Source organism: Streptopelia decaocto (genome assembly GCF_964273445.1).
Source record: "Streptopelia decaocto genome assembly, chromosome: 10".
NCBI classification, from domain to species: domain Eukaryota; kingdom Metazoa; phylum Chordata; class Aves; order Columbiformes; family Columbidae; genus Streptopelia; species Streptopelia decaocto.
Genome location: NC_138665.1, coordinates 14,433,787 through 14,446,881, shown reverse-complemented (window position 1 = coordinate 14,446,881; position 13,095 = coordinate 14,433,787). Strand labels below are relative to the sequence as shown.

Below are 13,095 nucleotides of genomic sequence, written 5' to 3'. Positions count from 1 at the left end.
TGACAGGACTAAAGAGCTTGGGATTCTGTGAAAAGTGCCTCTTTTCTTCCCTCTAATAAGTCCATTACTTGCACTCGGGAATATTTTAAGGTCCTTTTCATGCTGAATCTGGAGTTGAGCATGCTTTGCATTTCAAGCTTTGTCTATGAATCAGTGGAAGCCAAAGTTATTTCTGCTTTAAAATAACAGGAGCAGGGAACAGCTAATCTCTTTTCATTCTGAGTCCTTACATTATTTTACTGGACAGAGTTTGTATTGGCTACAAAACAGGGCATTCACAAAATCTATGAGAAGGAATTTAGTCTAAGAATGAAGCCTAGATTGCAGTATGCATAAAGACTCCTTCTCCTAAGGCCATTAAGAAATTCCAAATCTGAGCTATTTTGAACAGTGACATTAAATTAGCCTTGCTAATTCCAGTAATTCAAGCCGATAGCTGAGTTTACAAATCTACTAGATGAGGCCTTCCCATAATTACAATCTCAATGTGCTTTTCAGCTAAGGTGAGTTGGCACAAAAAAAGATAAATAAATAAAAGGGGGGAAAATGCTCTTTCTGTTCTGGCTTTTGAGATGAATATCTCTAAAGAACAGTTAACCGGCTGTATTACACCAATAAGACGTCCCCTGTCCTGGACTGGTAAGTTCATTTTGCCTCTAACATGCCAGTGAAATGCAGCAAAGAGACTGGATTTTCCCCTGCTTTGTTTTTTCTGTTGTCTCTTTTCAAAGGAGCCTTAATGCTGCTAGTGCTTTTAGTTCAGTGTTTAGTTGTTTATTTACAGTAGTGATTCCTATTGGGAAAAGAAGTCTGTGTTAGCTTTTTTTTTTCCAGCGGGGAGAAGGGGGGCACAAAAAACAGCCTTTGGTGGATAAATTCAAGTTGAGCAGGTGGAGCAAGGATCGAAAGCAGCACCCCTCCTTATTCCTCTGGAGAAGTTGGCTTCCAGATGCTAACACATCCAGATGTTCCCAGAGTGACGGAAAGGATTTGAGAGGATATGTTCTCAAAGCTATAAGGCACAAAACCATGAAATAAATAAAAATAGAGTGCATGATTTAAAAGAGTGTTAATTTTATTAGAACTGAGCTATTGTAAGGGCAAATGTAAGTATTCATATCAGCACTTAACTTGGGCTGCAATGTTCATAAAATGCCCTTTTGATCAAGCTGTGTTTTGATCCTTATTCTATGAGCATCATTCAAAGTGACCGAACTGTAGCTCCAAACAGGCATCTGCAGCTGCAGAAGTCCTTGAGCAATAACAGGTCAGAAACTTGAATGCGTGCTCTGCCGGGAATGCTAATATTGCAATCTTTTCTGTTGTTGTTCCAAATAAGAACAAGAGCACAAAAACTCTCATGAAATAAAAATTCCCAACAGAAAATTGTCCTGCTGCCATTGACTGTGGCTACTTATGTCAAAATATTAAACAAAATGCAGATTTTAATCTGTCAGAATATTAATAGCATGGCCACTAAATATTTTTGTATCATCAGCACATGAGCGTTTGACCTATCTCTGTTGATAACATTGTCACTATTGGCACAGCCAAGTGAAACATCGTGATTTTTAGAAGACCACCCTGATTTAAGAGGACATTTTTCCACTGGGCACCCACAGGTGTGGCTGCAGCTCTTGCAGCTCACAAAACCACAGCAGCACAGGGCACGGTCCCGTGGAGCCTGTGCAGAAAAGACATGGACCACAAAGTGTGCAGGAGGCTGGCAGACATCTCCTCTCCCTGATGCAGGCAGATTTCCTACCACCCATGCACGTTGCCCATAGGCTCAGGTAAATACAGCAGATAATGCCTCAAAATAATGTTTAGGGCAAAATCAGGTAGAAAGAGCTATGCTGTTTTATGGGGCTGGAGGGAGCTGCTGTTGCTCCCCGAGGCTGGGGTGATGGCTGAGGAGGGGTGCAGCGGGATGGTGTGGAGCATGAGCCCCCACATCTTTTCCCTTTTCTGGGAGGGTGGGAGAGGAGTAACGCTGAGATGCAATTCTTGATTTCCAGGAAACTTTTATCTCTAATCTCTGTAATCCGTTTTAGAGAGGATTTTGTATTTTTCAAGGGATTTACAAACTGGATTACGTAGCCTTTTTATTTTGATTTTCCACTGCAATTGTGACATCCCTGAGACTGAGCTGTGAACGCTACAGATAGGACGGAGGGGGAGGCATTTGTGGGCTTAGACTTTGGAGTCCTCTTGCATTGTCATCTCCGTGTTTTACTGGTCGGCCAATAACTGCTCTCTGTGCTGATGGATGTGTCCCCAGAGCAGTCCGGATGCTCCCACATGAGCTGTGTGGCCTTGTCCCTGGTACCCTCTGTGGAAGCTGACCCATAGAGGTGCCAGGCAGGATCCTGGCGCCGATCCCCTCCCTCCCTTGCTCCCTCCTCCTGGGTTAGGAACAGTCAAGGTGGTCTCCTTGAGCTCCACCATGGTCCCAGCCATGGGCACTGGCTTGGTGAGGTCCCAGCCACAGTTCCCCAAGCACACTGAGAGGCCCCTTGGCCCCCAGGAAGGAGCAAGTGTGATGAGATGGATCTGGCACATCCCACACACCACAGCCGCGGTGTCCGGGCACTCAGCTGGGATGATGCCAGGTTTTCCATCAGAGCTGCCACCACCATCCAGCTCCAGCATTCATCACCGTTGTTCCAGTGGTGCTTTGGGACCAGGGTTTGTTCTCAGTCCAGGAGAGAGGCAGGGAGCATGAATCGGTCCCATTTGTGTGTCAGGTGTTACATGCAGCTGGTAAGTAGCTGGGTTTAATCTGGGTCTTTCTCTGCAGCCATGCAGAAGGCCATGCAAAGCCAGGTCCTTGTTTCAGACTTCAGTGGCTGTTTCTGGCGCTCTTTTCGGTGCTGGGAACATGACCTGACGTCGTTAAAAAGTTCCAGTCTATGAACCCCACCCCTCTTTTTCTATATAAAGTGGGAAAGTTGGGTATGGTAATGTTTCCCAGGGCCTCCTGCATTACCCCATTTTTATAGGCTGAAGTCACTTTAATGTTGTTTTAATGCAAAGCCAGGATTTTATTCACTTATGTATTTATTTATTTTAGCAGCTTAACACAATTAAAAAAAAAGGGTGGTGCTGTAGCCTCTCGGCTCCCCTCCCTTGGCAACACTCTCACCTCACTTCAACCCATGCTCTGTGCAAATCATGGAGGGCCGGCTGGGTTCCCTGGCACGGGCAGGGCAAGCTCGCTCTCCAGCCATGCCGGTAATCCTGGGCAATATAAAAGCAGAAAACCTCGGGGAGTTTCCTCAGGAGCGGAGGCAAGCTGGGCAGATGCCTGTGTACCACCACACCTGAGCCTACCTGCAAGCTCCACTCGTGGCTTGAGCAGGTATGTCCATGCCCAAGCGGAATTCTTGGGTTATGACCTGAAATCTCCCTCTAGATGTTTTCCTTGGTGCCATGAGTTGTAGCCTGGTACAGCCTCTGTCGCTTTGATCCCCAGGCTGGGAGCACTGCTCGAGGACTTTCCTTGTGTGCATGCTCAAGGAGCAAAACATCAGCCACCTTTGATTTTTCTTTTCCTTGCAAGTGTAGGGCAATGATGGATGTCCAGGGTTTTTTGACTGAGCGTAGACATTGCACAAAGTCTCGGTCTTTTCTGAAGAGGCACATTTCTGCTTGCTTAAATGGAGCACGAATGCTGTGGCCTGGGCCCTGTCCAAGTCTGGTTTCTGCACATGGTGAGTCACAAAAGAAGATGTCAGATGTTCCTGGGTGCCGTGACACCACTATGGGTTTTCTGATCAAGCGTTGAGAAACATCCTTCTGCCTTGAGGGCTGCATTTAGCAGCTGGCATCCGGAAGGCTGGGACCATTGCCGTTCCCCTTAAGGCTCTGTCTTGGTGGGTCTTGCTAGTGCACGGGTGTTTAATCTCTTTATCAATGATCTGGATGAAGGGATTGAGTGCACCCTTAGTACGTTACACCAAATTAGGTGGGAGTGTTGATCTGCTGGAGGGTAGAAAGGCTCTACAGAGGGATCTGGACAGGCTGGATCATTGGGCTGAGGCCAGTTGTGTGAGGTTCAACAGGGCCAAGTGCTGGGTCCTGCACTTGGGTCACAACAACCCCGGGCAGCGCTACAGGCTCGGGGAAGAGTGGCTGGAAAGTGCCTGGCATAGAGGGAGCTGGGGGTGTTGGTGACAGCCGGCTGAACATGAGCCAGCAGTGTGCCCAGGTGGCCAAAAAGGCCAACAGCATCCTGGCTTTATCAGGAATAGTGTGGCCAGCAGGACTAGAGAAGTGATTGTGCTGCTGTACTTGGCGCTGGTGAGGCTGCACCTGAAATCCTGTGTTCAGTTTTGGGCATTGAAATACTAGAGAGAGTGCAGAGAAGGCGATGAAGCTGGTGAGGGGTCTGGAGCACAAGTGTTATGAGGAGCAGCTGAGGGACCTGGGGCTGTTCAGCCTGGAGAAAAGGAGGCTGAGGGGAGACCTTATCACTGTCTGCAACTGCCTGAAAGGAGGTTGTAGCATGGACAGGGTTGGTCTCTTCTCCCAAGTAGCAAGTGATAGAACAAGAGGAAATGGCCTCCAGTTGTGCCAGGGGAAGTTTAGATTGGATATTAAGAAAAAAGTTCTTCACAGAAAGCGTTGTCAGGCATTGGAACAGGCTGCCCAGGGCAGTGGTGGAGTCACCATCCCTGGAAGGGTTTAAAAGGCATTTAGATGAGGTTCTTAGGGACATGGTTTAATGCTAGAGTTAGGTTATGGTTGGACTCGATGATCCTGAGGGTCTCTTCCAACTGAAATGATTCTACAATTCTATGGATGTCACTAAGTGTCCTGAGCTTGAAGAGTTGAAGGCCAGCAGGTAGCAAGCAAGAGCTACCCATCCTGGTTGTATCTGAAGAGCTTTTGGGGGAGCAAAAATTAAGGAGAAAATTTCAGTTTGATGTGATTATGTTGGTTTTGGTCATTAGAGGAAATAAGAAGCATTCCATTTTGCTCTGCTGTCACTGGGAACATCAGCTCCCAAAATCAAGACTAATCTGAGATGCCTCAGGTGACAGCAGTGATCAGATGGGGATGGGTGACTCCACGTCTGGGTGGACTGAGGTGCATGAGGAATATGCAGAGCCATTGCTTGACCCAGTCCTATAGCACTGCCTTGTAAATCAGTTCACTTCTATTCCTACTCTTCTGTTTCCAGCTTTTCCTCATTTTCTTTCTTGACTCCTGCCTTTGTAGATGCTTTCGATTGTCCATGTTGAGCTCCCTATTTTTCATTTCTTCTGTCCTAAGTTCCTTTAGGTAGCAGCTCTTTTTCTGGACAGTACATCTGGATATCACACCGTGGCATGATGCTTCGTCATCGAAGTGCAAGGACTCCGGTGTTTCAAATTAATAATGCTAATGAGATTTCTTAATTTTTAATAGATTACTTGAGCGTGTTTTGCTAAACAGTTTTTGTGGCTCTGCTCTGCAAGTACAGTTCAGAAACTCTTCCACTTGCTGCCAAAGGGAAGATGATTAATGCAATTGCAGACGCCAGATTCTCTTTGAGGTAAATGCTAGAGCATACCAAGGAGCAAGGAAAAATGTAATGAGTACATTTCCAAAGTAAACATAGTCCCAGGTCATAAATGATAGCCCTTCCTTGCCACCAGCCTCCAGCCAAGGTGGGGTGGAGGACGAGTCTCTTGATTTGGGGTCATGATGCAGCCCCTCTGCCTGTACTGTGTGATGTGCTGGATTTTGGGGTGTGTTTTGTGCCCTTGCCACATGGAAAGCTTGAAGATATCCATGAACAAGACTGGATGCTGGAGTTTGGGGAGCCGGAATGTGTGTACTGGCTGCCTCACAGAGCTCATGGCCAATTGCCCTGTGTACCCCGAGCAGCACCTGGTTGCACCCCTGGTGTGGGGCTGAGCTGGAGCTTCCTCACTTCTCTGTGCTGGATTACTTGATCCCTCCAAATCAATCTCGTTGCTGCCCTCCAGGTTGCTTCAATCCTGGGGGAACTTTGCCTGAATTGGTGCTGGTTTTGTGGTGGCACCTGCGGAGTTTGTGTTGCTCGGGGACACACGCTGCAGGCTGTGGGCCACCAGAGGCACGCTGGCAGTGGGATGCGCGGAAAAAGCAAGTGGGGGGAAAAGTCTTGGTTTGCAAATTGGCAATCTCAAACCCAATTCCCTTGGGTTTCTGCCCAGGAAGTCGGTTTTACCGCTTGCTGCCGAATTGCACCAGGATCCCTCAGCCGCATTGCCAACGGCAGCGGGATGGTGTTGAGCCGGATTTTTTCTTCTTTTTTATCCAAATATGTATTGCCAAGAGCCGCACCTCCTAAATTGCTGCGGAGGAGGTGGAAAGGCAGAGGCACAAGACCATGCACATGCTGCACATCCATCTTGGTGATCTTGCAATGGTGCCAATACAAGCATCGCAGCCAGCCCTGGCTCAGTGCTTTAATTACGCGCCGGCGCGGCCGCACCTACGGCTGGGCTGTTGCAGCTCGTTGCACAAGAAGGGAACTGGCAAACCTGTTGGTGCTCCAGGATTTTAGTGGTAATAAGCCAGAGGGCAAAACCTCCCTGGTGAGTCGAAACCATGCTTGGCTTGGTGTTTGGAAGTGTTTAAGGTGTTTTGGAGAAACAGAGGGTTGGGGATCCCGGCTCTCTCTGCGCAGCCATGGCCACGTCACTCCATGGATAGGTTTAGATGTTGTCTTTGTGGATGCAAAGGCATGTTTGTAGTATGAGCTGTTTGCATGAGAAAGCTGGGTAACTGGAGGCTGAGGTGAGCAGAGCTTTTGGTATTCCAACAGGAAGAGTTTGGGATGTTCTTCTGGATTCCAGGTGCAAACATCTGTGAGAGTGAAGTGGTTGGTGCTGTAGAGGTGGAAAGAATTGGAAACCAGGGTCAGGCAATCTGGTCTGTGGGATCACAGGCTGTGATGCTTCACCTTGTAATGAGTCAGCAGCTTGAGCTTGACTCAAACATCTCTCCCTTTAAGAAATCTAGTCTTGCTTTGGAGTCTGCTGCATCCACTGGCAGTTTGTTCCCCACACTGATAAGGCTTGCTGCTTAGAAAAAATAAAGTGATACACCCCAGAGAATGTAATTCTAATCAGTGATGTGCTTTCCTAGACCAGTCCTGAAGGACACACACAGGCAGATGTTCACAACTGATCACCAGAGCTGCAGAAGCTTGCCAGGCTGCCCTGTTTGTCTCTGATATTTCTACTCACCGTGTTTTGCACTTATTGGAAACACATGGTCACAATCCATTCCCTAATCCCTTCACACCACGGAGTTTCCATCATTTGCAAACAAGGGCCATCACCACATCCCCACAAGTGCTTCAGCCCAGTCAGCAGCCTCATTTGGTGAACACGCTGCATTAGGCATGATGGTTTTGCCCCTTTGCACCTGTTGCGGCTGCCCGGTGCACCAGCAGAGCTATCAAGTGACACCAAGAAGCGGTTTTCACACATGGCTGTCTGTGACAACTCTGTTTCTATGTTAGGTCCATGGCTGGAGCCATCTGCCAGGTTAGGCTTGGCAGCGGGACAGCCCAGATGTCTGCCCGCGAGGTGACATTCCCTGGCTCTGGGCAGCGGCTGAGCCAGCCCGCGGGAGCTGGGCACTGTCCTCTTGGAGGTCATTTGCTGCAGTGCCATTCGTGAGCAGTTCTTTGCTTAAGACCGCGTTGCCCTTTAAGGGATAGAAAGGGGTGTTTCAGGAGGCAGCGATGGATTTGGCAGGGGAACTCCTGCCCAAACGCTGCCTGCGTGCCAGTACTCATCCCCCCGGCTTCTCCTGCGCCAGCTGCCGTGGGACTTAAACCAGCTCAAAACCAACCTCCTCCCACTTCAGCTGCCTTTTGTAGCTGTTTCCAAAGCTCGTGTGCTCCAGCAAGAAGAGCTTTTTAATGATCCCTGCCCAATAAGCTTGCGCAGAGTTGGTATGCCTAATTCTAGTCCTAATCCACGGAAGAATGCCGCCGCTTTATTTTGCGGATGCGGAAAGTGCGTGTTGTAGAGCTGGCGGCAGGTTTTTGTCATCCACACTGCGAGACCATTGAAGCTTTTGCCATCCTGGGAGCAAAGCGCAGCAGCTTTGTGTTAGAGGGGCTTTTGTTACAAAAGATGCTTCCGGAGGGACTGGCTTGTGTTCGGCTGGAGACCTTTCACCAGCTGCATGAGGACTCGGGAGGCGGCACGGCACGCTCGGCTTGCATGCAGGCAGGGGGGAGAAAAAAGCAGAGCTAATGATTGACTATTATTTTAAGGGGATTATCTAATCAGCAGCCCAGAGGACAAGAGAGGCCAAAATGAGTGAAGATTGAATACATAATTAGTGCAGATTGTTGATAATACCCTCTGGACTCCAACTGATTATAAACAGAAACAGATTTTTCTAGTTCCCGCCTCCCCCCCCCAAAAAAAAAAAAAAAAAAAAGCCTTTGCAGGCCAAAGGGCCACTTTGTAGGAGAAACTTGTGAATTAAGTGGGTGACCACAGCTGAGGCAGTGAATTAAGTGGGTGATCACAGCTGGGAGGGGATGGCTGGGTGGCAGGGAGGCAGAGGAGCAGCTTCTCTTGGGTTATTTTATAGCATAAAGAGAGAGTTTTGGGTGGCAGTGACTGAAATGGTGGGGGGGGGGGGTAGTTTCTGTCACCCCACCAGCCATCCTGCAGCTCCATCCCTGGTGCTGGGGCTCCTTCTCCCCTGGTGCTGCGAAAACAGGAGGTGCAGGGATGCAGCCTGGACTAACTGCAGATCCTAACGAAGGCTGGAGCCCTAATGAAGCCCTTTCAAGAAATACCTGCTTAGGAATATTTGCTAATTTGTGTTCCTGGATTTGAAATATTATTATTATTATACATTTTTTAAGTTGTTATTGCCTGTGCCTACTTATCAGCTGCCTCAGGTCTGTTAGAGGCTAGGATTCTATTTTCCTTTCCTCCTATGTACCAAAGGTCATTAGAAGTTAAGTGAAAGGGATTTGCAAGAGTTACAGATCCATTATTAATACAAAATAAAGGATGTATGTCTAAATTTGTCAAGCCTAAAATACAATTGGGCAAAAATAAGCCCAGAGAAGGAAACAATGGAAGGAACAGTGAAAACAAATGGCACACCCAAGCCCTAAACTTCTGAAGCAGTTCAACAAGGCTAGGAAAATAGCTCTCAAATATCTAATGATGAGGGTTCCTATTAACTTCTCTGTAATTTGGTCGAAGAGGATGTATGAAAGAATTGCCATCCCCATCTGGGTTAAATTTCATTATTTCAAAAATTGCCCTTACTCAGGTTCATGTGATATCTCAGAATTTGAGAATTTCCCATGTGAAAAAATATGTCTGCAATGTTAACTTTGGTGTGCTTGGGCTGAACATATCCAGCACCATTCAGCTGCTGCAGTGCGAACCAGGCAGGAACCCGTATCTTATAAATTACAACACCGCAGAATGAGGCTTTAAATGGGAACGTCAAAATGCTTTGTGCTGCGAAGGACCTTGCTGAAGCACTCTTTTCTTCCAAATTTATTTTCTAAACTGAAGGCAAGAGTTGTTACTCTTTTTCTGTGATTTTTTTTAATTTAGTTTTGCCAGGATGTGCAAGAAGAGACTATTCTGCCCGAAAAGCTCTGCCTACCAGCTGCAGATCTCTGACCTGGAAGCAGGCTTTAGGAGTCTTTAGAGTTTGTTGAAACACCTTCCAAAACACACCGGGGCTGGCCAACTTCGTCCTTGTGGGACATCGTACCAGCTGAGGAGTCTTGTGTAAAATGACCAGCTGTGAAATAATCTGCTGTGGTTTTATTAACTCAAAATCCCTTCACTTACTCTGCAAAAATGAGCTTGGGAAAATATGATGGTGCATCCAGGCTGCTCCCAAACTGCCCTGAAGCCTGAGCATCCTTTGTGCCAGGGGGACTCTTTCCTTCTGAGCTTGGAAAGTGGCACAGGATGGGCAGAGGTGGCCTTGTGGCACATCCCTTCCAGGGTGGCACCTTTTCCTGCTCTGCCCATGGGCGTGCAGCTCCAGGGGACTGCAGAATATCTGTGATATTACGAAGAAAATCAGGAAAGCTGTGGAGAAGAGGAATTCCACCACCTGTGGGAATCTCTCGGATAAGTTAGAATTTACCAGGCTGGCTTTGCTTGCACCTGGCCCTTTGTGCAGGTGGATATCTGCTCCCTTTCAGCCATTTCTCACCCTCTTTGATGGCCTGGGCTGACTCACTTGTGATGCTAACATCATTATGCTTTTGTTTTGCAGTGTTTAGGTATTTTTTATTAAGAAATACTGCCTGTTTGCCTTGGCAGTGGTGCTCGCTGGATTGATGCGGTGTTTTTTAGCTGCAGTGTTTATTCAGTCTCTTGGATTCTTTCTCAGGGGTGGGGTGGGATGATCCAAACCCATCAGTATGCTGGTGATCCATGAGGGCTTGTGAAAGGCTTGAGCCAGGGCCTTTTCTGATGGAAACCACCAGCTTCCTCCACTTCCAAAGGCCAGGCATAAGGGATGAGATGGACAGGCTTAACTGATTCCCATCCAGACAAAAAAACCTGGATGCCAGAAGGAGACACCAGCAGCATGAGAAGGGGAGCGAAGGACCCCTTGGCTTGTGTCAAGCATGAGTGCACCCTCTCAGTGCCGATGCTCAGCAGGTACAAATGCCCCAGGTGGATCTGGTTAATGGCATCTTAAAACACCTTTTGCTCCTTTTGCTTTTTGTTTTTGGCCTTGAGAATTGCTGTTTTCTTGCCTTTCCACAGTGTCTATGTGGATGTGTCCCAGGGAGACAATGGCAACTGTGACTTACTGCTCAGCAGGTCCCTTGTAGCCAGTGATGGGTTGTCACAAGCTTTTTCCCCATTAATATCATGCTCCTCTGCCAGGACTATAAAAACGTTTATACTGGACATTTTCTTGGGTTGGAGCTCCCACGTGCTTCATCTCAAAGTCCCCATGTTGCAACACCAGCGTGGCTGGGGTGTGTGATCCATTCACATTCCTTACTCGCCAGCACTTTGATGAGGTGGACAGGGGATGGGATGGATGTGTTGTAAGTGCTGTAAGGAGCATATTTTGCACACATTTAAATAAGACTGCAGAAATACAGAGCTCCTCGGGTCCTCCAACCAGGAGGTATTTGGTGAGCAAGTCCTTGTGCTGACTCTGGGTTCAGGGAAACTATTTGTGTTCGCCTGGATTTCCTCACTCCTGCACACATCCGTGCAGTGTCTGGGGAGAAGATGTGATTTGCATTGCTAAACAGCCGCTCCAAAGCTCAGCTGATTTTCCTTGGGAGTAGCTCTCCAGTAATCCAGGTCCCCTAATGTCTCTCTTGTTTTCTTACTGGGGCACCTTACAGTTGTGATTTTTTGGTCTTTCCAAGTGTAAGGTTTGGTGTAGGGTACTGGGAGGTGCTCTGAGACCAGGGCTGGCTGCAGGGCTGACAAGATGTTTGCTGAACTCTTCTGACCCATCCACCCTTGCTGGGATTCCTTCAGACACACTGGACCCTCCATGGGCTGCCCTGGGGACCCCAGTGCTGGTGTGGGCTGGATGATGCCAGCACGCACCGCCTGTCATTAACCACCTCTCTCCTTCTGCTTTCAGAGCTGGCGTACGACCTGGATATGGACGACGTCTCCGCAAACAAGCAGCTTCTGAATCAGCCAAGCAAAGATGGTGCCATGATCCCCAGCGGCGACCCTGGGAGTGCAGCCCCTCGTGCTGGTCCTGCCACTGCCGTCACCCTGGTCCTGCCGCTGCTGCTGGGCCTCCGGCCATGAGCCGTGCCGGTGGCATCGCTCTGTGTCTCTCCATGCCTTTTTTTAATGAGGAAGACATTTGGAATGTCTCCTGAAATATATGCACATTTCCAAAGACAGGGCAAAGGACTTGAGTCGGTTTTATAAAAGAATATGGCATCTTCACACAACTCCCTCCCCCAAAAAAGCGTTTGTTCATGGTAAACTGGTAAATGCAGTGCTTTTTAAAGATAATCTTGTTTAATATAAGAAGCTTGATATTAAATTGTGTTTCTCACAATTTTTGAAGACTGAGGTCTCCCTTGCTCTTAAGTTGAAGACCATTTTTCGTCTTGAGTTGTTCAAATATGCATGGGGTACAAAACACCTACGATTTATGAAATACTCTCAGCAAATATCAGACCCCTGATTCTAGTTGACTTAACACAGATTTTGTCTGTTCTTCAAGCAGTTTTTGTACTTAATCCAAATTTGAGGATCACCCCTAGGAATCTGGCCAGGCATATAATACAGAGGGTGTGTGAAGGTCAGACACATGGCAGGAGGAAAGATGCTGCAGAAGAGGAGATTGTTGTGGAGATGTGCTCCCGTGGGCATGAAGCACACTTGCATCACGACAAGTTGCAGGTGGTTTTGCTGCTCGTCTCTCAGCCAGGTCCTGCAAAGCCCTCCAGTGCAGACAGCCAGGCCCCTCCAGCATCCCCATGGCCCATGCAATGCCGTGGTTTTATTCGTCAAAGGAGAAGCGCCTCCGTTCCCACGGGAAATCTGCAAACACAGCTCCAGCCAAAGGACAGACAGCGTGGATGTACACGCCGTGCTTTACAGAGATGAATAACGGGCGTCCAACACATTGTGCTACGAGGGAGGAAAAGAAAAGGATTTGCAGGAGCCTGAGGCAGATGAGACTCTTACTCATGTGTTTCTTTGCATGTTACTTTACTTAAGCTATCTCTAAAATAAAGATTGGTTGCTCTCTAAAGGGTGCACTGGAAGCAGCCTGCTGTGGTGTGAGGCGATGCTCTGCCTTGCTCCTGGAGTGGGCAGCCTGGAAAAGCCACCAGTGCCCGGGTCGGGCTGGGGCACTGCAGAAAGGCTTGGCGTAGTCTGATTACATGGATGGGCTGAGGCCAGGGAGTGTTTGCTTTGGTTACTGGCCAAAATGATTACATATTCCTGTTCAAAATGCTACTTTTCTAGAGTGATTATATCCGCACTATCTTAAGTTGCAGTGAGCGCACGTGTGCGTGCATACACACACTCACACGCACGTGCATGCTTTAAATATTTGTGTTCCTTAGACCTTTTTGAAAGCAACTTTATGTTTGCG

The 13,095-nt window shown here is 48.0% G+C and overlaps 1 protein-coding gene across 1 annotated transcript in view; it reads left to right on the top strand.

The window, feature by feature from the left end:
- GPC3 (glypican 3) overlaps nucleotides 1-12,752 on the top strand; it is a 151,144-nt gene extending 138,392 nt beyond the window's left edge. The window contains exon 8 of the mRNA XM_082061736.1: nucleotides 11,611-12,752. Within this exon, the coding sequence (XP_081917862.1) occupies nucleotides 11,611-11,786 (176 nt within the window). The 3' untranslated portion in view covers nucleotides 11,787-12,752. The remainder of the gene's footprint in view (nucleotides 1-11,610) is intronic.
- The last annotated feature ends 343 nt before the right edge of the window (nucleotides 12,753-13,095 follow it).